At 37.0% G+C, this 27,812-nt stretch overlaps 1 protein-coding gene and 1 long non-coding RNA gene across 2 annotated transcripts; one reads left to right on the top strand and one right to left on the bottom strand.

Moving 5' to 3' along the window:
- Positions 1-120: 120 nt before the first annotated feature.
- On the bottom strand, positions 121-27,750 carry LOC135086657 (dnaJ homolog subfamily C member 11). Its single transcript, XM_063981425.1, has 13 exons — positions 27,595-27,750; positions 27,028-27,202; positions 26,736-26,817; positions 26,532-26,651; positions 24,712-24,839; positions 24,399-24,590; positions 24,105-24,318; positions 22,916-23,032; positions 15,618-15,809; positions 14,894-15,027; positions 14,381-14,529; positions 12,205-12,334; positions 121-2,410 (listed from the first exon to the last, which is right to left on the bottom strand). The coding sequence occupies exons 1-13, from the start codon at positions 27,661-27,663 to the stop codon at positions 2,385-2,387; spliced, it is 1,728 nt and encodes a 575-aa protein (XP_063837495.1). The 5' UTR covers positions 27,664-27,750; the 3' UTR covers positions 121-2,384.
- LOC135086666 (uncharacterized) lies at positions 6,388-8,485 on the top strand. The gene is made up of 2 exons (XR_010260560.1): positions 6,388-7,310; positions 8,172-8,485. It is a non-coding gene; the product is annotated as an uncharacterized LOC135086666 (long non-coding RNA).
- Positions 27,751-27,812: the final 62 nt, after the last annotated feature.

Genomic DNA, 27,812 nt, shown 5'->3' with positions numbered 1-27,812 from the left:
ACCCAGTTAACTGACACTGTTTAAATCTTAGTTTTCGGGGTAGTTGAAAATCCTAGAGTTTCAATGTTAAACATTATTTACAGAAAATGAACCATTAAATAAATAAAAAATTAAAATGTAACAACATTGTGTTTTATTTTGTATGGAAATCGGGGTACATTGATAACACCGAGAATAGTTAATTGCATAATAACACTATCTAATATAGTATACAGTTTAGTTCTACTACAGGTTTAAATTATTCGATAAATAAACAAACAAATGCACGTTACATCTTCATCAAAAGAAAAAATACTACAAGATTTTTTCACTAAAGGCAAAATTTAAAAATTGTAAGTAAATATTGACGAAGCATAATAAATAATCACGTGTAACAACGTTTTGTACAACTAAGTAAGTCGGAACCCAGAAAAGTACTGTCGAAAGCTTATCCTACTTAATATGGTTTAAAAGCAACGAAATAATGATGAAACGGCAATACAACATCCATTATGTACAACAAGTAATTTATATGTTTAAGTAGTATGTCGTATTTATTCACGATATTCGATAAATCTAAATTATTTATAATTTGCACAAAGCCAAAACGTACTTCGATGTCGAAAAAAAAAATTTCGTAATTACTAATCAATCCTTATAGGAAGGCAACTGTGGTGCCGCAAAAATAATAATTAATTTAGTTTGTATCACAACCTACATTGACAAAAAGGCATAAAAACATAGATGAATTTCGACACAACATCTATAAGACAAAAAGGGATAAAAACATAGATGAATTTCGACACAACATTTATAAACATGTATGTATATGGAAAAATATCACAATGTAATAAAATATTGCTCTAAGAGCGCGACACTACATCATACATAATATTAACACTCACGCATAATAGATTTTGCAAAAATGTATTACATAAGCCACACCTAAAATTGTGTATTATGTTACTTTAACATAACAAGTGCAAGTATTTTGTTACCCACCAGGCTCTTGCCTCCTTTCAGAAAGCTATACAGAACAAAAAATTAGTTTGTGAACAAATATTCGTCCTCGCTAACATTGAAAATTTACTCGAAACGTGCAAGTGCATTCATGTAATCACAGGGCAAATGTAATTACCATCGTCGTGGTTCAAGAAACGTCGCATAAGCTGGTAGGGAACAGAATCAACTTAAAAGTAATTGGTGTACATCTCTAATTCCTAAGGAAGACTACTAAATACAGGTTATGTTGGAGTAATTTACCAAGGAACAATACATTGTTACTAAAATGTTTGCTTATTTTAAAATGTGTGTCTTTAAGACGTACAAGAGAATCCATTCAAATTTTCTTGATAAGCAGCTTCCTCTATGGTCACGTTAACCAAGTCATTGAAATTATAGATAAGACACATAGTATAGCTACCGTAATTTAAAAGCTAAACACACTAATTCTTTGGTCTGGGCTAGTTATACAACATTATTGCAATTACATGTCCAAGTTTGTATTATTTTTATATTTTTAGTTTCTATGTAAAATATAAGAGCACTAAGCTTTATGAATTAAATTTAATTTAACCTACGCTAAATATGTTTTCATATTTCTTTTTAAGGTGAATATCGGAAACAACGGTTGACCACATTCGCAGGTATAATATAGTAGTATATTGTATTTCAGTCCGGCTACATAATATTATACATAAACCTAATTGAATAAAAGGTAAAGGGGCATTTTTCCTTTAGCCATTACCAGCGTAGCAACAGCATGTTAAAAATTTATTAAATTTGGAGATGGCTGTTTCTTTGATGGCTATGGCGAGTATAAAACAAGTGAATATACATAAATTAATTCCGTGCTGTCACCGAAGCCAGCTCAGATATCAATAGCTCCCTCATAGAAAACCTTCTTTCCGCTAGTTCCTACAGAAACAGGCTAGGTTCAGATATGGACCATGCTGTGCCAATTTTCCCTTTATTTTATGTCGATTTTGTGTTCTTTAAGAAATTTAAGTAATCATACGCTATGACTTTTAGTGATACTCGTAGTGATATTAATGAAATAAAGGCTGATCGTGCAGATTGAACAAGGATCATAAATATTGTGTGCTCTTGACAGAACTTGACCTGCATTGTGTAGACAGCTAAGACAATCCCTCGCAGAACAATAACAACGAAGTGACGTTATGTTAATAGAATATTGAAGAAAAAACTTACAATTGAATATGATTCTTGTTAACCTGTGTTTAAAATGGAATGTTCTACTAGCTGCCTTCAGTCCACTGAGTAGCCACAACAGTATTCTGGATTCCGGTACGTCGTGTATCGATGCCTGCGATGCGATGCGCTCAGTTGCCTGATCGGAGGCCGTTTGCGCGCTGTGGTCGCGTGCACCGCTGGGATCTTAATTTTCAGGACCTATTCTTTATCCTATGATCTGTAAAAAGACAATAACCACTTAAATATTTTTTTTTATGTGACAGGAGGCAAACGAGCAGACAGATCACCCGATGGTAAGTGATTACCGTAGATGTAAGCAAGTATTATTATTATAAAACTTTATTGCACAATAAAAATTATACAAAAGGTGGACTTAATGCCATAAGCATTCTCAGCCAGTCAACCCAGGGGTTATACAGGATCGGATTTTATAAAATTTATTTTTTATGAAAATTAAAAAAAAATGATGATATTAAATTTCTGACTTCACCATACCATTTATATGACCATGTTAAGGCTTGGTATTTCTGCTAAAGTAGGTATTTCGCGCTGTCAAAATCTGCGCGCGCAATTCTTTGCCGAAGACAGCGCGCCAAAGAGCTCCCGCCACAATTTCCAGCTACACAGTATAGAAATATGTACGCAGTTGGTTAGGTTAGGTTGACTTCCTTCCCTTCAAGCATCACACTCACAACACTTTCTAATACAAATCATATCCAAGTGATACAAATTAAAACACCTTTCAGACTTTTTGGGAATATATTCTAGAATCGAATAAATATAAAATATAACTGCAGAAGTAAACACGGTTCAAATTGGCCGTGGCGTCGCCCGACCTTCTGGAAGTTCTGCACCGGCTTAAAGAATTTCAAGATTACGTCACCCGACCTATCGGTAGGCCCTTGGGAGCTTGAGCGATTGGAAAAACATTTTATGATAAGTTACTCTTAGTAGCGATTATTTAGAGCTTGGATAATAAATTATAGTTGTTGCAATTCACGAAGCTTTGCATGTGGTTAATAACATTAATCAGTACACGCATCAATTTTGTTCAGTCTCTTTGTTTATTAATAAATAAAAATATCATACTAAAATTGCAGAAACATATTAGTTTGTATTGGTATGGGTGTTTTCTTTCTATAATATGTATGACGTATGTACGGGGTTCTGTATCGAAAATTACTATGAGCATCACACGCTATTACCTGCGTACCTCTGTGCACTCATGGGAGTTTAAGCAGAGGTCCCTAGAGTTTGACATTGAGCTTTGTTTATAGTCATTACGAAGTAGACTGATGGGAAACTGCACTGTCCTGAATTCGAAAGGGTAATTTGACGGTGTTAGGGGAATTCTAGGAATAAATACAGAGTGATTGAGACATTTCAATTTAATATTTCACTTGACATTAAACACAATCTGACATGGAGTTTTCAAACACTTGTAAAAATAAAAAGTAATTAAATCAAAGGCACTAAGTAGTATTGATATCAACTTCGAAGAAAATGACTACCAAAATTACTTTCTACCCGTTCCACACGTCTTTCATGAATTATATTAAGGAATTGTTAAGCTAAATTTCAAGTAGATTGAACCAAGGAATCACTTTCTCCCATACAAATTTTGCCCCCTTTTTTCACCCCCTTCATTTCATGACCCCATTTCGGAAAATCTTTTCTTATGAGATGCCTACGTCATACAAAGAATACACCTTCCAACGTTCAGGTCTCTACGATATCCGTCAGTCGTTTAGGACAAAGCATTTTTATTAGTTGTCCAATACTCTATCGTTCCAGGAATGTCATTGACAGGAGGGCGCTACTATCTTAATGGGTTATTCATTAGTCCCAACTTTATGCCACTTGACATTTCAGAATCGTTTGACTTTAGATACCTAAGCGATTTAATATTCGGAGTCTTTTAATGAAATCAAGTTCTGAAATAACTTGAGGTGTTGTGCCCGATCAAGCTTTTCATTACAGGACAGTTAAATAGTTTTATTATTAGTTTCCTCTCTAAGTCTTAATTTGTCAGAGTAGGTAAAGGCTCCATGAGAGCAAAATTTAGCTTTATAATAGTTTTTAATTTTTTTCTTGAAATATTTGACGCCTTGTAATCTCTTGTTAATATAGGTCCACACAAATAAAGAATGTTTGACTTCGACTTTAATAATTATGCTCTTACATTATTATAAATAAACTAGCTTTCCGTCCGCCCGCCGCTTCGCCCGCGTGGAATTTTTCGGTTTTTATATAACCTATTACACTCAGATATAATGTGGCTTTCTATTGGTGAATGATTTTTTAAAATCGGTTCAGTAGATCCCGAGATTACCCCTTACAAATACACAAACACACAAACTTTACCTCTTTATAATATTAGATAAAGATAGCCCTTTCAGGCCGGATTTCAGATTTTTTAAAATTAACATTTTTGACTACATAACATGTTTTATTGTTGTATAAGGTACTCCAAAAAAATAATTTTAAAAATCCTCCTCGCCCCCCTCTGCGTGGGGGGACCCAGCACGATCGTGACGCTCAGGCTTAAATTAATTTACTGCACGAAAGTGACGGTGTCAGGTTTTGAAGTTAAAAACCTAAAAAACAATAAAATATTTAGTAACATATATTTTTAATACTCTTAAAAGGAGAAGGAACTTTAAGTAATATATCTGATTTAAATTGCAAATCATTTTAAAATAGCTAAAACGGTAGGCACTAGCAGATTTTTATTACATCTTTTGATGAGGAAAAAATCCTCTCCTGATGTAAAATTGGATCCTACTAAGACGGGTTTGTTATCCATTATCCATACATTTTACAATAACAATGTCATTACTAATGAATATTTGGGATTCTTACTTGATGTCCTTATTTTTCGTCCTAGGAATTCAGTTTTCATAATTGTGCCAGTCTCATGAAGCCCCATTTCATTAAATTTCTCGAATAAAAGTATGGATGAGAAAAACCTGTCAAAAGATACAGAGCTAACTGCTTGCAATCTACTTGAGTTCAAAAACCTAGAGATCTTCAAAGTTTATTGTTGTGGCCTGATAAACTTCGAAGTCAATCATCAAACCATCATGGTTAGGTTATGTTAGTAGCGACGAAAGCTCCTGTGAATGTGGCTTTGTTTTTTTAATTGTCAAAAACCATGTGAATATGTCCCAGAGAATGAAATCCATTTGCTCGTCTACGGAATAAAAAAAATGGTGGCTTTCTACTTTGTCTCAAGCATTCCAGACTTGAGTAAGCACTGCATGCCCTTCCTTCCGAAACTCAATTCTGGTTTTCCTACTGCAGGAGTTTCATCACTGTTTACAACATGGAAAACCACTCTAAGACTCAAAAAAGATCTCTGAAAATTTTGTCAGCAACTAAAGCTAATCTTATTCTATACGTCGCCAATGCACGTGAATGCGTGGGGACGGAATACATCCCATGAAGAAATTAATTCAAACTACTTTTTGAACTTTTTTGCTGGGGTATTCAATACTTTTCCCGTTTTGCGGATAATTATTGGTACAAACAGCTGCATGTTAAAAAAAATATCGTCAAAAGCCTTCACTGTAGGTCAAAGCAGACTACTACTGCTGACAATAGTTCTGGATAGTAATAATCCCTCTGGTTCAATGGCATCTGTATCAAGACCCTATGGCCAGTCGCATGGCTTTCTGATGACTTTTAGAGAGCTATTGGCACAGTAACTGACAATGGACCTGGTCTTGGAGGTGATTGAGGCTCATCAGTAGGCATCAATGGCAAATCAAGACTTCTACATTGCCTTCATAATTTTCCATCTCTTCAATTTCGGAATAATTGACATACCCAATAAGCTGAAGCAACAATTCACCCGTTAATTCTGTTCCTAAAAGCCGAAATTTAATTGAAAGCATTAAAATAGAATAGTTCACTGCCATACAAAGTATGTCACCGAATGTTGGGTTTGAGTCGGATCGTCACTATCGTGCAAACAAAATTTTGAGAGGTAATATTTCCCACTGCAAAATAAATCATGCCAAAAATATTATTTACCGAATTACATTACTAACTAAACAAAACATTAAAAGCAAAATTCTAGTAAAATAGTTGAATTAATCACGAAATAATTAGTACTAACGCTGACCACTCCGCTCAACAAAAGAGGTCGACATCTTTAGCTCGGTGTCAAAGAACACAGACTGCCTTCTCTCTCGCACCTATGCGTTTAATTCATAAACAGACTGTTGCACGATCGTTGGTTAGCGTCTTGGGCCCGAAAAGTTGGTTAGAAAAGGCGCGGGAATTTTTTGAAATAACGTGCACGATCGTGTTAGGTCGTCCTGAAAGGGATAGGTAATTTGAAACCCTATTTTGTTTTATTCTTTTTTTATTTTAAATATTTTACAATCCAAACTAATATTTACTGTAAGTAAATGCTAAATAATAAATATCAGTTTGGATTGTGAAATATCCTACTAATATTATAAAGGCAAAAGTTTGGATGTCTGGATGTAATGATGTCTGGATGTTTGTTACTCTTTCACGCAAAAACTACTGAACGGATTTTGTTGAAACTTTACAGTATTATTGTTTATAACCCAGATTAACATTATGACGATATGTGGCACATAAATTTCAATAAATAAATAAGTCGTGTCTAAAAAGCGCCATCTATCGTCATTGGTTCAAATCTACAGCACTGGACAAACTACGGTATGACGTTCGTAAATATTCATTCGGGGAAAGCCTTGAAACGCCATGTATCAACATGGGTAAAACGAGGTAAAACATCATATCTAACGGGGGTAAAACGAGGTCCACGCGAACGAAGTCGCGGGCGGCCGCTAGTTTCTAATAGGTAGCTTTCCCTCCGCAACCTTATTGGTATTAATTCCATGTATGTGTCTTTTAACTGATTTCTGTTAAATATTTCATGTAAAATTTGTCCAGATATAACTTTATTTTACATCTGCATCTGTAAGCAAGGATTCATGTTCTCCAGCCCAGATGCCGAGTAAACAGAATCGTCTTTCAGTGACGTGCAGCTGCCTCTATATTTGACCCACAGACCTAATTTTTTATTATTTATTTGTGTCAGTGTGCTCTTCTAAAGAGTGTAAGACGATTGTATGTAGGTGTCATAGTCAAAGGACGATATGCAGTCTCTTCGCGGAATGACTGGTTTATCCTAGGTTTGACCAAGGCCTTCAGGCAAACCCCGAAGTGAATTCTTATTTCGGCCTTTGACTAAGTCAAACCTAGAAGTGCCTAAACTGTTCAGTCAAACGTCGAAACCTAAATAACCTGTATCGGGCTTTGCCTAGTCAATCCTAGAAACGACTGTCAGACTCAGTCAAAAGTTGACGGCTAATAGAAAACCGGCCAAGTGCGAGTCGGATTCGCTCACGAAGGGTTCCGTGCGACTCTTTTATTTTTAAAGTAGATAATATGCAACTAAATATTATGTGAATATTCAAGGGTTCACCTGTTTACGTCTTAATATCGGGCAGAAAACTTCAAAAAGTCACGTTTGCTGTAAAGAAGCCCCCCATGAAACATTTAATTTATTATTGAATTATTTATTTTTAAAGTGAATAAATAATTAAATATTTTGAGAATGATTCATGAGATAAGTACGAGCCTGGTGACAGTCAAAATTCAGCGAAATCATAGTAATAAAAGGTCTCGTTTAAGTTTAGTTACTCGTACCTTCACCTAAAGAGATAGCTGCGCGTGTAAACAATAAGTTAGATATCAGAACAGAATGAAGTATAGTTTACTTTAAAGTCTTAATTGAGGTTTGACTAGTCAAACCCCGATTTCATCAAATTGAGTTTCGACGTTTGCCTGACCAAATTAGTTACTCCTAGGTTTGACTAACATTCTTTAGTCAAAGGCCGAAATGTTTGGGCTTTGACTAAGACTTCTAGTCAGACCTGAGGATTGACTAGTCAAACCTAGGAGTGCCGGAACTTCGAGGTTTGACTATAACATAGGTACTATTAAAATGTAATTTTAACTCATTGGTTTTGTCCACAGATATGGATAGATGCAGCATGTGAAAAAAGTTGTATGAAGCCGAGCGTGCCACTTTTTAAACGTCATTAGTGTCATTTTAGCGAATTTTAGTGATTGCCGCAACGTAAAAATAATCGTATCATCGTACTGCATTCGCAAAGTCATCGAAAGATATCGTGTGACTCGATTCGAAAATTAATTAATTCCGATAAAACTGATAATTTGTTAAATACAAAACCAAAAACATCTTTATTTACCTTTTTAAATAAATTAATTCTTACAAATCGTCAAATCTCGTTATTTTTTTTACCCTACCAGCGTTTCAAGATAAAAATTTGTCAAGTGCATGAATACATGGATCAGTGTGTGTCTTATTGTTATAAGTAAGTACGGTTCCTTGGCATCGGTATGAGTGCTGCACCACATACAGAGATCATGGTTTTAACTCTTAAGAGTACATCGCAGGATATGTATTAAAAACAATGCTACTTTATACTTCTTCTACTGCTACTTTATTCTAATTAATTATTTGTTACTTGTGCTGTTAATTACAATTCTCAATCTCTAAATAATTTCTTCTTTCTACCGTGTTCGTACTACTGTCCTCGTAAAATCATCGTAACCGATTGTTGTAATCGGATTACATGAACATCACTCGACCATGTATGTCCATTTGGACATATCGGAATGGCACGCTTTGACGATCAACTTGCTGTATCTACTCTAATCCATATCTGTGGTTTTGTCTCATATTTGAGGAATGTACTATGTATCATGAGTAGAGTCTTAGTTTAAAAGGATGCCAACGATTTAAATTTCAATAGGTAGACAAAATTCATAATTCTTAATTATCAAAAATTTTAGCTTTATCCAGTAACACTGATATTATTATACTGTGACTCATCAAAGTCATCATTGTCAAAAATATTGACAAATCGCGAACTGTCACGGCCAAAAAACTGACACGCGTCCGTCCTCCGTAAGCGCCACCGCGCGACTGATTGAGATTGTCCAAGCCGTCATGGGCGATTTTTTCCACATTTTTTAACATAGTAACTTAATAGGACGCAATATAAAAATTTCATCCGTTAAAAGCCCTCAAGTTATTTCTGAACTTTAGTTTAGTAAAAGATTCAGAATCTCAAATCGCTTATTTTAAAAATAAAACCATAAATAGAAAACGAATAGAGGTAACTTTGGGAATTTATTCTATCGAGTCAACTTCATCAAATCGTGTTTCCATCCGTTAATAGCCCTAGAAAATATCCTCAACTATGCCCAAAAAAAATCTTAGCCTTTAATTTTACTGTTTAGTACCTAAAAAATGAAAAATGAAAACCTCATTTTCGCCATTTTCTCTGCTACCCGGCCTTAACATGGGCTAGTGTCGGCTCATATACCCATTTACCTAACACCCTGTAGTTCGCACCAATAGCAACTGGCAATTTTGGTAACGAATAAAAAGCCGAATAACATTGATACCAATTTATTAAATATAACCACCTTTACTAATTACAAAGTGAGGTAGTATTAAGGATAGATCGCTCTTTGAGTCAATTTATCTAATAATGCGTTTACTAAATTGCCAGTTTGATATTGACCTTTTAGATTTGAGGTAAAAAGAAATAAGGAAGTCTAATAAAAATATTTTTATTATGATTTGTTTTGATATTAATAAACTGTTTGTTATAACAATAATATAAGACATAAACTTTAATTGATTGTTGATATTATAACTTTGTGAGTGGAGATTACCTAAGGCCCTTGGCTCACGGCGATTTTTTTCAACGTGCGTCAGTCGCATATGCAACGCGCTACAGGGCTTATTCCACTATTCCCCGTTGACAATCCCCGTCAACGTTATTATAGGATTTTATTTTTAACATTATAAGCTCCAATTGGCGTTAACGGGGAATAGTGGAATAAGCCGCGCTACAGAAGTGATGCCAACGCGCTACTAACGCGCTACAGTATCGCGTGTGTATCGAAGCAAGCGCGCGATGTAATTTTGTGCCGCGCGTTTGTATCGCGATAGAAGCACCATAGTGCGTTTGCATAACGCTGAATCGTGTTTATATGGGCGAGGGCACCCAGCTAGCGCAGAATCGCTAAAATCAAGTGGCAGTGGGCGGGGCACATAGCTCGAAGAGCTGATGGCCGCTGGGGCAGTAAAGTTCTTGAGTGGCGACACGAGCTGGAAGACGTAGCGTGGGCAGGCCTCCCACTAGGTGGACTGACGATCTGGTGTAGGTCGCGGGAGGTACCTGGATGCAAGCGGCGCAGGACCGGTCTTTGTGGAAATCCTTGGGGGAGGCATTTGTCCAGCAGTGGACATCTTTCGGCTGAAACGAACGAACGAACCCAGCTAGCGACCGCATTGCAACTGTATCGGTGCGAACACGCGACAGAATCACTACTGCATCGCTACAAAAGTCGTCGTGGACGAGAGGTGGTAAGTTAAATATTTTATGCTTGTGTTACGAGTGGGCTCATCACAAGTCCTTCGCGTTCCTCGGATCTCGAGTCAGCCAGTTCGACCCCTACAGCACCGTTTGGCTATCGTGGCTTCTATAAGTCACGTCACAGGCTTCTTGAATTGTCGACAAAATAGTGACATCACAGGCTTGTATTGTCATAAAAGATCTATGTCAGTCTCGTTTTCACAGTTTTAAAAAGTACGTCAATTGATTGGTGGTGGCCACAAATCACAGAAACCAAATGGAGATGTGACAAGGGGGCGGGGCCGGTGTCGCAGCAATATGCCCAAAAACAGAACACATTGCTCGTGACAGCAATTATGACAGCAGCGATGTCATAATGTAAACAGTTTACATTGCTTGCGTAGTACTAAAGATTATTCGAACGTTGAGTACTGATATCGCAGTGGATAATGAGCACATAATAATATTTTGATTATAGCCTGACCAGGAACATAAAAACCCTGGCATAGAGGCGCGTCAATTGCATTTGATAGTGCAACACTGAGTACAGTCGTACCTGTGTTAAATTAATAAGCTAACTTTATGTATCAGGATTCAGGATTACGGGCTAATTTGATATTTTCATAAATTAACAAAAAATATTATTATAGGTAACCTGATTTAAATAAATTAAATGAAACCATCAATCGAGCTAGATATTATATATAGTAGAATTTATTTTATTATTCATCAATAATCAAATTCAGAACTTGAATATTCAACTGCAATGTCTGCTCATGAACGCTTCAAACTCGGTACTTCTTTCCCAATCCCATAAAATTCAACACTTAGAAAGTGACAAAAAAATTTAAAATAGGTAGTTGAAACAAACCACAGCTAATTTTCATAGTGGACTGTACTATACGATAAACATGTCAGTCAATTTGACAACCTTTGTCGGAAATATTATTCAATGAAAATATTGTCCGAATCCTTAGTATTTCTCTTCGACAAATACTTTAACACATTGTGAACCACTTTTCTTTCACGACTATAAAAATATTTTAGCAATTTAATTCATAAAACCAATTGCGCACATTTAAAATAAACTTTGTTTACACTTTGACAGCAATAGACTGACATGCAAGGTGACATGTAAATGAAGTTTTCAGTTACTGTTGCCATTAAAAGAAATTAGTACCATTAGTTTTCCGCAACATGGCGAGGGTTTTTATGTTCCTGGTCAGGCTATACTTTGTGTGTGTGAATTTCTAATACGACACTGAGTTTCGAACTCAGCGCATAAGTTGGCATATTTCTATATGTTTCTCTATGGCGGTGTCAAATAGTGTATTGTCTTGTCACGTGTAAAGCCTGGTCTGCGAGTACGTAAAATTTTGTCCAATGACCCCAAGCTACCCATTCTTATCGCTCGCGCGTAATTATGTTGCTGTCACGCTCGCACACTCACTGCGGGCGCCCGTCGCACAGTCGCGACAGCAATATAATTGCGCGCGAGCGATAATGATGGGTAGCTTGGGGTCATTGGACAAAATTCTACGTGCTAATAGACCGGGCTTTACACACTTACTGTTGCGCGGCAGGACGAGGGCCTGTGTGTCGGCGACGGTGCAGCAGTGCAGGTTGTTGTGGAACATGTACTGGATGGTGAGGTGCTTGTCGTCGCCCACGCACGGGTCGTAGAACCCTGGAAGCTCCGACTGGAAGACAACAGATACGATGGTAAGTTAGAGCAGTGTTCCGCAAAGGGTGTACCGCGGGCCGGCACACTGGTGTACCCTGGTCATTAGATAGCCTCGGAAAAATAAGACTATCTTTTCGTTTCAGCCAAATGACGTCCACTGCTGGACAAAGGCCTCCCCCAAGGACTATCTTATAAACTTATTTTTAGTATGTAAGGCTGACTAATAAAGATTTACCTACTTCAAAAAAATTCATGAGTGGTGTACCTCCAAAAAAATTTGGATTACCTAAATGTACCTTGAACACAAAAATTTTGCGGAACACTGAGTTAGTATTAAAATGACGTCATAGCGAGTGCTAAACAAAGTCGTATCTCAAATGCATAGTATTTTACATAAGCAAGACACCTGTCATCCTTTGTCCTAGGTCAGTGTTTTTCGACCTTGGAGGGTCGCGAAGCTTCTATAAGGGGGTCGCGCGAGGTCGTAAAAACTACCTCGTATTCGGTCCGTAAAACATGTCGACGGTGTCACGGTCCCGAACGGTCGGGGAGTCGCAAAATATTTTTACATACTAGGGGGGTCGTGTCACGAAAAAGGTTGAAAAACACTGTCCTAGGTGAACGTTAAGCGACAGCGCACACTAGACGACTGTCGCTGTCGCCCATATCGCGATGCTAAAATATAAAAAAAAAACATTGTGTTTTATAGTGGTCGTAGTGGCAGTGGGCAGGGAACATAGCTTGTAGAAAAAAACAGAAAAGTTCTCGAGTGGCAACCACGAGCCGGAAGTTGTAGCATGGGTAGGCCTCCTACTAGGTGAACCGACAATCGGATGAAGGTCGCGGGAAGAGCCTGGATGTGGGCAGCGCAGGGCCGTTCGTTATGGAAATCCTTGGGGGAGGCCTTTATCCAGCAGTGGACGTCATTTGGCTGAAACGAACGAGTTGCGTGTCATGATATTTATGTCATGTCACTTGAAAAATTTATTGGTCGCATTACGCCGCGTTGCGTCGCGCTGCTTCATGCCGCATAATCTTAGCAACCAATTGTTAGTTGTAAATAGCAACGCGACTGCTACGCCAACCAATCACAGCGCCGCGTTCAGTTACAGGTGGCGCAAGTTTGCATACATTTTACGCAACCGGTTGCTAAGATTCGTAATAACCCCGCGGGTCAGTTATACGTTATACCAGGCCTGTTCATCTCCGCGAGTTTACATCGAAAACAAAATACGCACGATGGCCCACCTACAGGATACTATTCGACAAGGCCTCACATACGAGCGAACATTGACTCACGCACGCGTATTCTTGTGTATGATGGAAGAAAATAAAGAAAATGGTGTACTAAATACTGTGCTGTATTTAACTGCCTAAATAATAATAAAAACACAGAATGTACTTTTTTAAGTTGCCTCAAGACACTGAGAGGTATATAAGTAGTTAAAATTATTCATGATAATTCATGCTAAATGGGGGCTACCAAGGTTCTGCAGTGCTTCGACTATGTTCGCGGAAGCGCGTGTGGATGACTTCTACGCTATCATCCGTAAACGAACAGCGTCGATGCTTGCGAGGATACGGGAAAGCGCCAACAGCATCCTGTCGGTTATCAAAGATAGGCCATCGTGTCCCATCTTTAAGCACTGGATTAATATTCACTTGCATGGATCCAGAAACCGGTTTTTTGACTGATTTATGTTACTACTAACCTAGTTTTTAAGTATAAGATTGTTACTAACACAATGTATGGATCATAATGGTCTGATAATAAACGTATTATTATTATATTATTATTATTATAAATCATGTATTTCCTCCGCCATTTTCCGCAGTTTGGCACCTCACGTCACATCATTTTACCGAAGTCAGCCCTATAGCTTCGGCGCAGTGCCGATCACTGACGTTTGTCAACATAATGGTGCTTGACTCTTGAGACAGGCTAAATTACACCATATTGTTAATGACATTGAGCATACATTTTTTTAAAAACCTTCGCGAAGTAAAACTTCTGTACGTAGTACTTATTATTATTCTGTGGTTATACCTGTTACGTTATTACCTTGCTAGCCTCCAGCAGTTCCAGTCGGGAGTCCTTGACGAGGCACTGTATGGGGATGGTGACGTCGATCACCTCGCTGTAGGGACTCGGCGACTCTGGCGCCACGCCGTCGCCCGTCTGCTCTGCCGACACCTCGTGGCTAGTCGCACCTACGAACAAAACCCGAGATGTTACAGCTATGTAATTTTGTATCACGAAATCTCAGAAACTACAAGTGCTATGCTGTATCAAATTTAGCATGGTAATGGTAATGGTAAGTACGTATGTGCTCACTAAGACGGGATTTTATAAAACGGTGTCCACGCGTAGTAGTGGGAATATTTATTAAACCCATTCCCTTGTCTTAAGTCATATAAGATAGCAATGTCCGTGAAATAGTCATTGTTAATTAAAAAATATATTAAATATATTAATAATAATAACATGTTTATATTTTAACGTTGTCAACAAAGAATTGACGTTGGTTTTTGCATGTGAGCAATGCAAGGTGTATTATCAAAATTTTGGAAATACCTGAAGGCAATTTTCCGTACACAGCCTTTATAATAACTAATCCCTTCTTCTTCTCCTCATCGCTCCTGATCCTGGAGTAGGTCTCTCTCATCAACTCTACGGTTGCTCTCGCCTGCCGCTGCATCTCTTGCAACCTAAAAAAACAATCATTTAACAAATTGTTAGATACAAGTAAACTTGGAATACTATTTTAAATATTTAAATCTAGAAAATATGATCTCCTTCCATAAAGCATGTTGTAAAGTCAGTGAAATAGTTTGTGAAACCCAAAGTGGCCAAAAAGTTGACAGCACATCCTTTTTCTAATTGTAATAAAGACGTGTTGCGAATTTTTTGGCTAGTTTGATATTGGTTGTCACGAACTATTGGACGCTGACTGTACCGATTAATTGAAGTCATTTTCCAAGTTCAAGTTCCAAAAATACTAAAATTCCCATTTGACATTTTATTGTCATTTCGGCCAACTTATTAATAAACCAGTAGGAGAACCAAGAACATAGCTGACCATATCTTGCGGAAATTTCAAATTTAAGTGGGCAGGGAGCGGGGCACATAGCTCGAGAGCTGATGGCAGTCGGGACAGGAAAGTTGGGTAGACCTCCTACTTAGTGGACCGATGATCTGATCTGGTGAAGGTCGCGGAAAGCTCCAGGTGCTTCAGGCACCATAGGACTGGTTGATAGGGAAATGAGGCCACTCTCAGTTAGTTGAAAGAAACACATACCTTTCATAATTGGCCTCCATAGATCGCTGTCTCTCGCGCTCCTGCCGCTCCCTGGCGATCGGATCCAGTACCAGTTTCTTGAGAACCAGCCAGGAGACGATTGGCAAGACAGTCGCGTAAAACACTGGCGATGGCATCACTTCTTCGCATAGATGGATGGGGACGACTATGGTTTGCGACGAACAAGTCCATCTAAAACGTGAAAATTATAAATAAGTGATATTTTTATCAATTAAATCAGAGTACTTTATTTATATCATTTTTTATTAGGTAATAATTAAGCGACTTGTATTAGACATAAATGGTGTGCATTTACTTTCTTTGGATTGACTCTGGTTCTTGAGATAAACGAGACACAAGAAATCAATGAAAAAAATTAAACGACCCTCCCTAAACTTATATTAATTTGATTATACCCACTAAGTTTTATTTTCTACTCATGTATTAGTGTAGTTGTAGTTACAACAATTTAGTAATCAGCTACTAGACCTTGAAATTAACAGTTTGTGTCTTTTAAATCAATTTTTAAAGAGCTTTTTTGTCTCAAAAATATGAGTTCATTATGAAAACCTTGCGTTTACAATCCCAACAGTTTTTGTTAATATTTGGCTTCTAAACTTACAAAAGCAAAGAAATAAGATCACGAAGGTAGTGATAAAAACCTACCAAGCATACTGTCTTATAAAACTTCCATAAAATAATAAATATTGGGGGTCCAATACCGTCTGCAAGACTCGTGAAGACTCTTTGCCATACTGGAGTCAAGCTGGACGTAAAGGACTTCAATTTGGAAAGCCAAAGATATGAACTGAGCTTTCTAATCACTAAAATGATCAAAAGTCAGCCAAATTACGTCCTGAAACGTCCGTTTGAATACGGAAAAAATAAATTCGATTGACCGCAAATCCGTACTCTAATTAAGACACTGTATTTGTAAACCACATAACACAAATTGAATCTGAAGCATGGCTAAGCTTTGTTTTAGTAATCAAACAATATTTGGGGAGTCATAGAGCACCAGGCTTTTCAGAATTGGTTGTTTGAAAAATTTAACACATAAGGATCTAATTTGAGTATTAATATTTTTTTAACAATAGCCATTTGGACACGTTCTCCCATAATCTGGGTGATTACAGTGAGGAATAAGCAGAACGGTTCTACCAGAACATCAGGATAGTGGAAGAATGACATCCACGGTCAATGGGACCGCCAGATGATGGCTGATTACTGTTGCCATAATTATGGAATTTTCCTGACCAAAACCATAACATAAAAGCTTACAGAAAAAGCTTTTTGTAGTTTTTTTTTCTATTATTTGATGAAAAGCAAATATATTTTTAATTTTTATATCGTTCTTAAGAACGTTTACGCCGTTTGGCGCAAAAACAGTACTTTTTCAACTCGTTACAATCATTAACCAGTAATACTACAAATAATGTTATAGGCATAAATAGTTAGGCAATTTCGTCGTCTAAATAGTTAATTGAGAAAATATTGCGATTAGTTTAGCATTTAAGAATTTTATCAAGATAAGTCCACACAGGTTTTGTAAATTTCCACTTTAGCGTCAGTTTACAAGCTGAAATTTTTATAAAAATACTGTGAAAACGATTTAACAAACATTTATATCCTATAGCATAGATCCTTGGGTAAATAGTTATCTGAGAAAATTTTTAGATTTAAGCATTTTACAATAAGAAATCACAAATTAAAAGAACGTGAAATACCCAAAAATCAAAGTGATTTTTTCACCAATATTCTTCCTTTATTCAACACAAAAATAGCTTAATATAATAGAAGAATATCTTATCTAAAATATTTACTTTGAAATTTAAAATTATTCATTGTAATTTTTTTTCTATGAGTATTTGAAAAGTACTATAAAACGCCGCGCACGAATCGTTCAAATTCAGTCCGCCTCGAGGCGTTCCAGAGTGAGGTCACGTCGCTCGGTGCTCTGCTGACATGTGTCACGCGTACGTTGATCTTTGACAGGTAGCTGGACTTTTATAGTGTATCCGCAAAATCTTGGTGGTAGATTTTGCGATCACGTGGTAATTAAAATATTTTATTGTTATTTTTCATTACAGTCTATTTTTACTACAAATTCTATTTCAGACGTAATGAAAAATAAAATTAAGTTATTTTTAGCGATGAAACGAAAACGAATGACGAAAATTTGGAACAGCAAGTTATGTATGTATACCTAATAATATTATAAAGAGGAATAATACTAATAATTTATTTGCCATAAATAGGTGGTTACAGAATAGTTAATAGGAATGCTCTGCCAGCAGGGTCCCACCTACTTGTAGGGGGAACATACACAACATATTACAGTCGGAAAATCTTTGCGGTAGGTACCTCGGATTGTAGTTAGTTGGACAGTGGTCATTTGACGGCCACTTGAATCGTCTCACCCCTAAGCTTTTGGCTACCGCCGGCGCACTAAGCCGGTTGATGCCTAATCTCGGAGGCCCGGCTGCACTGAGTCGCTGACTATACTTTTGCGTCGCGCGTTATGTGGTCCTATATGGGGCTCGAGTATGGCACAGTGCTGTGTAGTCGTGGAGCATCCTACTGTTCAAAAAAGCGCAACGCATGATATCACTGAGGCACAGGCTGAGGTAATTCGTGGATACCGCATAGTATCCGCAGTCCGTCTATTCCCGGTTGTGGACACTGACTATGTCTCTACTGAGGATAAATGGGAAAAAAAATATTGTCATTAGTGGCGACGTATAACAATCCTACTAATATTATAAATGCGAAAGTTTGGATGTCTGGATGTTTGTTACTCTTTCACTCAAAAACTACTGAACGGATTTTGTTGAAACTTTACAGTATTATTGTTTATAAACCAGATTAACATAATTATAGGCTATAATTTATGACGATATGTGACAAATAAATTTCAATAAATAAATAAGACGTGTCTAAAAAGCGCAATCTATCGTCATTGGTTAAAATCTACAGCGCTGGACAAACTACTGTTTTTGACGTTCGTAAATATTCATGCGGGGGAAGCCGTGAAACGCCATCAGTCTATCAACATGATATCAAACAACAGATTTTACGAACTAAGGAGTAAAACGAGATCCACGCGTACGAATTATTAATAAAATTAATAATATTTGTATTCATCTGGTCTTACTTGACTTTTATTTTACGTATGTCATGCACGATGACATTTGCGTCAATATTTGTGTACGTCCCCACTAGGCATAATGAAGAATGTTCACTAATTTTGTTTTTTAGCTTTCTGTATTCTCTGTTAAAAATAAAAAATACTCGTGAAAGAATTATTTCGATACGTCAATTAGTTTCCAAGATATTGAATTTTAAAAGTGCGGGCGGCGGCCGGCCCGCCATTTTATGCGCGTGACGTCATATTACAGTGACTGGCTCATATTTGTATGGGTGGAATCTTGCAAGCTGAATTAAGACCGACTTCCAGGCAACCGATTAAGCTGAAATTTCGCAAACACATGTGATTTGGATGACCATGCAATATTATGATGACATGGAGCTGATCTGTTGATGGAGCTGGAAGGTGGCCATAGGAACTCTATAATAAAACGACTTAAATCCATCGAGTTTGGGCTCGTTCGTTTTGTATTGATGAGTACTTTAATTCTATATAGTAATCAGGGTCTAATGATGGAGCTGGAAGATAATTCGCAATAAAACGACACAATCGCATCAAGTTTGGGTTTGGTTCAATTTTAATTTCTGTGATGGGTCTGGGTGTTAATATGTATAATAAGTTTGTATTTACAAAAAAAAATGTATTTAAGTATGTTTATATCCGTTTTCTAGTGAGTGGACACTGTGAATGTACGTCACGCGCGGTCACGTGACCGTCGGCGGGACTCAATATTTAAGCGAACTTTGAATGCCTATAAAATCATAACTACTGGGTATTTTTGAATGAAATAAAAACTAATGTATTTGTAAATGTAAAAGCCTAACTGTAACATAGGTTTCAAGTGATTTTGCATACCTAGTAACATTCTCAATTGGGATGTATTTTTCTAATTTGTCATAAGTTGTGAGAAAGCCTGTAGCTACAACTGGGAAAGTATGTGTCACCACTGGTGACAATCGATATTATTTATGCCATTTATCCTCAGTGGCGACAAAGCTAGTGTCGACAACCGAGAATAGACGCCAGTTGCGAGGTGACCACAGGTCCCAAGGGGAAATGTACGTGTACGTGCACCACGAGAGGTGGAAACCAAAAGGTAGAGGCTTGAGGATCTAGGCCCTAGAGCGCTGAAGGGTACGCCTGGCCGTCAGCCAAATTTTACGTCGCACCATAGAGGCAGTTCTGCCTGTATTAGAGGAGTGGGTGCGACGGCATGATCGCCTCACACAAAGGGCGAACCAGGTTCTACCGGGCCATGGGTGCTTCGGGCCATTCCTCCACCGTATAGGCCGAGAGCCTGTAGATAGTTGTCAGTTAACACTGCAGTCTTGGCACGTGAGTCACCGCAGCAGACTGACACGCTCCAACAGTGCCCAGCCTAAGCGAACGAGCGGCGGTTGGAAATGACCTCTCCCTACCAATCGGGAAGAGGCGTGAGATAGATAGATAAATTGTTTATTTGTTGTAAGACACCTTTTTTTTAATGCTTTTAACACACACATTATAATATGTATAGTTGCTATTGAAATTCAATTCAATATCGAAATAAAGTTAGTTAGTCCAGAAACACACTAGGTGACACCACTGGTATTTTGTTACACAGGTTAGTAATAATTTCAACAGTTGCAACATAACAAAAGTGACAAAACAACATAAGATAAAGATGACTAGCGTTTCAAATAGTTCCCTGCGTCAGAGTGATGTGTGCCGCAGCGATGCAAAAAGCAAAGAGCTCAGTATAAACACTACCCTCAAAAGGGCAGAACACTGATTTTCAGCTTTTGCTAGAGAACGCATGAAGCGTACAGGTACGGAATGAACCCGCTCGCTTTCGGAAACAATATCTACATTAGTATAAAATATATGATGAGACAAATAATCTTATGGTATAGTGTGCTAACTTTCTGTGAAAGTGTTCTTTCACAGAAAGAAGCAGTGGAAAGGAGGAGCTAGAGGCGTCAGCAGACACTCCGGTTATCCGCCGCCGACACCCTGGGCGCAAGAGGACAGCTTATGGTCTCCAACTGTCCCTTCCTAACAGGCCTCGGTCGCTAGACATGGAGGTGTCTGGTGGCGGCTAAGGACGAATGCTACAGGCAACAGCCAATGGCGATGTCCCGCGTTCCCTCATATCACTCATATGGATCATGGCAGAAACAGTCAGGTTTTTAGTGGGTGTAGGGGCTACCCACCTTCTGGTAGGAAGAACCCCACATAACCCACTAGCTGCCCCCGCAGCTGGTGGGTATGAAATGTTATGCATTTTCCGGATAAAAAAAGAATAGTAAACAGGAAAAGTTTGTTTTGAATAGAAACGATTTGAAAAAATCTCTCACCATTAAAATTCAAAATTTTTTCTGCTGAACATAGGCTGTATAAAATATTCTCAAAATAGTAAAAAACATTTGATAATTTACTATTTGATAAAGAATTTACGTATTTATTATTGATTAGGACTAATGTATACCATTATTTATAATTATGGAGTCGGTGTTGGAAGATTTGAAGATTTTATAGTTTCCTTGAGCTGTCACTTGACAGCCTGGCACACTTTTACGATGGTAGATCAAAGTATTTTGGTTCGACTATAGAGCGTGAGAACACGCACACAGTCATAATTATTTTAGTGTGAATAAAACTAGCATCGAAATTACCTAAACTTGACATGCCACGCTAGACGTAAACGCTCTTAAATAGGATCTTAGTGTAAATATTTTTTTTATACAGATTGGTATTTTTATTTTGGTTTTTTTCATATAAACAGTTAATAGTATTTATCTCAAGATCTAGAGTCAATTTGACAAATCTAATATTTTTCTAGTATTCAGCACACTAGTCGCATACAGAATTGACTCTAAACTACCATGCCGCAAAATGACTGTTCCCCAGTGATAATTATCACACTTATTTGGAATTATTTACAAATTATTAAAATAAACGGATAGTTTTACAATAAACGAAAACTTTATCATCATTTTAAAAGAGGTGCATTTTAGTCGGCCTTACATATTGTAACAACGATCAATCTGCTACGTTATTTCTTACTAGCTTTCCGCCCGCGGCTTCGCCCGCGTGGAATTTTGTCTGTCACATAAAAACTTTATCGCGCGCGTCCCTGTTTCAATAATCGGGATAAAAACTATCCTATGTCCTTTCCCGGGACTCAAACTATCTCTATGCCAAAAGACAATGCCGGAAATTGGCGTCTTTTTTTTTTCGCGCGGCCATCGACCAAACTTTGTTTTTTGATTACAAAATAGTGTAATAAACCAAACTTACTATGACATGTATACCTCTAAACTCAGTCTGAACTGAGTTACGAGCATTAGAAGTTTGATGATTTTCATACTAGATTTGCTTTTTGCGCGCAAAGTTTTCTAACAAATTGCAACAAAATAGTGAGATTGTATGTGTAAACAAACAATACCATCCATTAAAGGCTCCAGACTGATGTCTGGAGCAGAATCAGCGCAATAAAAAAATAGCGCAATATTTTGTTGCAATTTCTTACAAAACTTGCGCACAAAAAGCAAATCTAGTATGAAAATCATCAAACTTCTAATGCTCGTAACTCAGTTCAGACTGAGTTTAGAGGTATACATGCCATAGTAAGTTTGGTTTATTACACTATTTTGTAATCAAAAAACAAAGTTTGGTCGATGGCCGCGCGAAAAAAAAAAGACGCCACTTTCCATACAAAATCTGGCATTGCCATTTCATCAAAATCGGTTCCGTGGTTTAGGCGTGAAAGCGAGACAGACAGACAGAGTTACTTTCGCATTTATAATATTAGTATGGATTGTTTCAAACCAATCAGGACCTTGTTCGACAAAAACATTAGTTATAGTGCAAGAATAAGGTTGATTTGTTAGTCTTATTTATTTCTTTGTAACTTAGACCTCAAAACAAGTATGGATGTCTAAGAGCAATATTGTGGTGTTCGCTTGCAAAGAGAGGTAAAATAGGTGGAAAAAGTATTAATATTCAATTCCTTGCCTTTGAACTTTACACTAAGATTTTTTATATGTATTATCAAATGACTTTTGATGACTAAACTTTGTGTTAAGACAATGAAAGCAGTTGCAGAAACATAATAAGATCATAATAAGGACTGGGGCAGAAATTAAAATATGTTGTTATTTAAACTTACTTCAATTTGAGCATTACTCCACTAGGTACGCCTAACATGACTGCAGCTGAGACGCTACTGTTTTGTGACACTTTTTTCTCTGCCCCATATTCAGCAATTGCCCCAAATGTACCAAACCTGCAACAAACAAATATTGATCTCAATAAGTAGATTGGTTGTCTTAGGAAGCTAAATAAAAATTAATAAAATTTCATATTTTAACCAATTTATTAATTTAATGTTCAGAATTAATTTTATTTTAATCTGAAAAAACATAAGTGCTAAATGATACAACAGTAGAACGGAATTATTACTTTGGTATCAACTGACGTGGTCAAAATTTAATTATTAATAGTCTAAGCTACAATGACTCGAGAGAAATAAAAATAGTAAACATAGAGTTCCTCCAACATAGAGTGAGACGCAAGATCCGGGTCTTGCCACTTCCTCACAGGCTTTCAAGCGTGGCATTGTCAAAGCCTGAGGCGCGGCTTCAACTGAATGTCCAGACATCTAACATCTTAGATTTTGGCTTTCAGAGAATTATGACGTAAGGAGTACTCGAAAAACCACTACCACAGATCACGTTTACAGCTAGAGGATACAATACATGACATGACAGCTAAAGCATATCCCCGACGTAAAAAAATTTAAGCTTAATACATAGGAAACAGGAGTTACAGCGGGGAACGAGAGATGGGAATGGGTCCCGTACATAGAAAACTTAAATGCTGTCGTAACGTCACTCGTCAAATGATGGTCAAAAATAAGTTAACAGCGCGAATCATGAATTCATTGATTTTTTTATGTTTAGGATAATCATTTAAGAATATTCTTGATGAAAGATGGGGTCCAAAGAGTCACGTTCTATCGTTATGTCACCATCGCAAATAATTGAGGAAGCTGTTGTAAATTAAATTATGACTAAGCTTTTGCCAGATTCATTCGCCGATGCAACATCCTTTAAAAGAACTTTCGCATGTAAGCTTTTGATTATTAACATTATGCCATGACAATAATAGATAAAATAGATTCGCAATCGCATATGCATACATACTAAATTTCATTTACAAGTATTAAATAATAACAAAACAACTAATAACACAATGTAAAAAGATAATTTATGCATTAACATACACATAAAAATGATCAGATTAAAAAAAAACGGTTTCCAGACAACCTAAAAATTGAAGTATATAAGATAGCTTACTTGAGAGCCAACCGCAACTTCAAGTCATGCTGAGGCAGCTTCCGCATAACATTGAATGATATGAAAGAATGAGGGTTGCCAATCTGAATGGCGGTATTCGTGTGGTATTTCTCAGAATCCCGCACATATATGGATGTCATTGAGGAACCACCTTGACCACCCGCCCGATATGTGAGGTACCCAACAGAATGCGCATCCAACTGAAGTGCCATAGCTGTAACAATACAGATTCAAGTTTAGTAGAAATAATTTTTATTATAAGGGCTTTATAGTATAAATTCGTAAACAACTTACTTGATATCAGACTCGGTGATATTCCTCTAGGTGTAAACTGTAAAACAGTTCCGCAGTTTAAGAACATTAGACGAGACAAGGTGCGAAACACTTTAAATCCTAACAATGGTCCATTACCAATGCCAAGCTCCACCTCTGTCCAACCTTTCTCTGAACTTAAATGACGGTTACACATATTCACCGATCCGGTACCTGAAATCATATTTACATTCTTTTAGTTACCTTTATGAGAGAATCTTGACAGTTAATATTCAAGTATGTGCACAATTGAGTTATAAATAAAAAAAATATTAAGAAAGAAATACTAAAATACCTATTCCGTTCTGAGTGGATATATTTCCAGATAATGTCATAGTGTTTCTTAAAGTGACAGGAGCATCAATGGATTGCTGAATATTCATCCCGGATACTTCAATACTGGGAATGATTGTTGTGTCTTCCCTGTGGAACACATATTAATTATTTAAATCAGGAGATTAAAATGCATGTACATGCATTTCTTGTCATAGTCTAGCTAGAGCTACAGAAAAGACTGCAGCATTGTCTAAAATACTACTGAAGCGGACTAAAGTATGTAGGCAGAATCACCGTAAATCCGCGGAATAGTAAAAAAAAAAACATATGTAGTGCTTAACTGAGACAGTGCCTGAGGTATGGGAGCGGCACCAGAGGAAGGCATTCTTTTTTACGTCAAATGTTGGCGAGACTTCAGACTTTCTCTGTCACGTCATAAATGCCAAAATCACCCCTCCCGTGCTGCTCCCATACGTATATAGTGCTTAACTGAGACAGTGCCTGAGGTATGGGAGCGGCACCAGAGGAAGGCATTCTTTTTTACGTCAAATGTTGGCGAGACTTCAGACTTTCTCTGTCACGTCATAAATGCCAAAATCACCCCTCCCGTGCTGCTCCCATACGTATATAGTGCTTAACTGAGACAGTGCCTGAGGTATGGGAGCGGCACCAGAGGAAGGCATTTTTTTTTACGTCAAATGTTGGCGAGACTTCAGACTTTCTCTGTGACGTCATAAATGCCAAAATCACCCCTCCCGTGCTGCTCCCATACCTCAGGCACTGTCTCAGTTAAGCGCTACATCTACACCACTAAATTTTTATCACCGAAAAAAAAATTCTGGGTAATGAGTTATTGATACTGATCCTATTTATGCAAAAAAAAAAGTTAAATAAAGTAACTCAAAATTTCATCCTAAAATTGGTAATTTAGGGACACACGCGTCGCTAGCACTATTTATGTAAGACTAGCGGCCGCCCGCGACTTCGTACGCGTGGATCCTGTTTTACCCCCTTTTCCCGAATTTTCTTTGCTATAAACCTCACGGAGCCCGAGACCTTTCCAACGAATGCAAAACCGTGGAAATCTGTTCGTGCGTTCTGGAGTTATAGCGTCAGGGAGGAAAACCCGACTTATTTTTATATAGTACATAATGTAACACTTATTAGAACTCAACATGGTCTAAGTTAGCTAAGTATGTAATAATAGCACAGGAAGCGTGGTCGAGGTGTGAGCGAGACAGACAGATCGGGGCAATATGCGAGCGCGTACGACTACTCTAACGAGCAGCGGAGTGACCCAGCTGTGATGCGTAAATAAAATACGGACTAAAGAAAAATAAAAAAAATAACTTTATGAAAAATTTTTTTTTTCTTTAGCTTTAAATTTTTCACACGTTTCTACATAACTTGTTTAAATTTTTTCAGTGATAAAAATGTAGTGGTGTATAAAATGCTTTAGATAATGCAAGACAGTATGACTTGAACTTTAGTGATGACTACACAATAAATTCTAAACAAACAGAAACATATTACTAAAATTTTATGTAGTTTATTTAGTTACTTATTCCAATTTTAGATGTTATCTAATAAATAATTCATTGATTTTATCGTATTTTTAGTACCCAACTTGAGGATAATTCTAGAAAAACCAGTCTGGTATGTGTCAGATAAATTATAAGCACCTCCTTAGAATGTGGTCAAGGTATATCTATGTGATTGTTATATTGAGATGGAATTATGATAGATTGATTTAATTTAAATTAAAAGTTGGATATATGCTTGTATTGTAACTCAAACTTTTTATTTATACTAAAGTAAATAGACAGTTGGACAACTTACAGAATTTCATATTCATCATAATATTTCATAAACAAATCAGTAGCATTGACCGACAGGGTTATAGTGCCTCGTGGGTTTGCACTCTGCTGAAGTCTTCTCTCTTCTCTTTCTCTCTTTAACCTGTAATTTCAAATAAATTTATAATAGACAAGTAAATTAATTTAGAGATGATAGAAGTTTCAAAGGAAATGTAACAATTTTGACCTTTCATATTCCTCTCGTATTTCTCTTGGAGTGCGAGTACGGAAAATTACTTCCCAACCATCTACTTCCAAGCCGCGCTTCCCTGAAATTTAATATTAAATATTATACTTTAATTAAAAATCGTAATTTGTAACTTGCACTCATCATGTTATCAAGGATTTTGTCATGTAAACAACTTGAGGGTACTACTAGAAAAAAATTGACTGATACTTAGAGTATGCAAGCTATGCTGAAAATTATCTTTAAACAATTAGATTTATTAAAAAATAAGACACAATCGTTTAATTCTCACCTAATGTATCATAGATGGCTCGCTTATGCGAGTCTGAAAGCACCTCATATGCCTCCTTCACTTTGTTGAATATTTGTTCAGCCCATTTTTGCTTGTTAGGATCTGTGCTGTGTTTGTCAGGGTGAAACATACGCGAGAACCGGCGATATGCGCTATTTATTTCTTCTGGTGTTGCCTGTTTGTACAAGAGAATACATAACATTTTCTTCAGACAATATTGAAGAGCAGAAAACCCTACATAGTTCATACACTCTGACCGAAATTTTTATCTACAAAATTACTATCAACAGAAATTACAAAGTAGTAACAATTTAAGATTTTTAAAAAATCTTTGAAACTGTTACAAGTTGCAACCATTGCATACAAATTCTAACCTCTAAGACCAGACTCAACTTCGATCTTATTAGATTCGGAATATTTAATGTTATACATATTTAAAATAAAGTTAAATAATTTATGAACTTGTCCACACTATATTTGTAAGAATTTGGGTATATTTCAAGAGTTATATAATAGCGATAATGTGAAATAATGCATTCTCTTTATGGCATGTGACTTAATATTTACCGTCTTGGAAACATTTAACAGCTGATAGTAGTTATCTTCTAGCAATATATTTTCTCCTTCGTCATCCATTTTTAGTACAAATAAATAGTGTAAGTTTTAATTTAAAAACAACTAAAATACAAAGTCCTCTTGTCGGCAACTGACAACTTGAGCACAGACACAAGAGTCACAGACTGTCTGACAGATTCACACAGATTAAATACGACATAGAGACCAAA

Source organism: Ostrinia nubilalis, chromosome Z (assembly GCF_963855985.1).
Source record: "Ostrinia nubilalis chromosome Z, ilOstNubi1.1, whole genome shotgun sequence".
Classification (NCBI taxonomy): Eukaryota; Metazoa; Arthropoda; class Insecta; order Lepidoptera; family Crambidae; genus Ostrinia; species Ostrinia nubilalis.
This window is presented reverse-complemented; position numbering and strand designations above follow the sequence as displayed.

Bases quoted from the DNA above. Each gene is read 5' to 3' on its own strand.
- LOC135086657 (XM_063981425.1), bottom strand. From the start codon at position 27,663: ATGGATGACGAAGGAGAAAATATATTGCTAGAAGATAACTACTATCAG. The intron at 12,335-14,380 runs GTAATAACGTAA...GTTGTCTTCCAG, and splicing joins AACTGCTGGAGGCTAGCAAG to TCGGAGCTTCCAGGGTTCTA. The intron at 2,411-12,204 runs GTAAGTGTGTAA...GTCTTTTTACAG, and splicing joins CCTCGTCCTGCCGCGCAACA to ATCATAGGATAAAGAATAGG.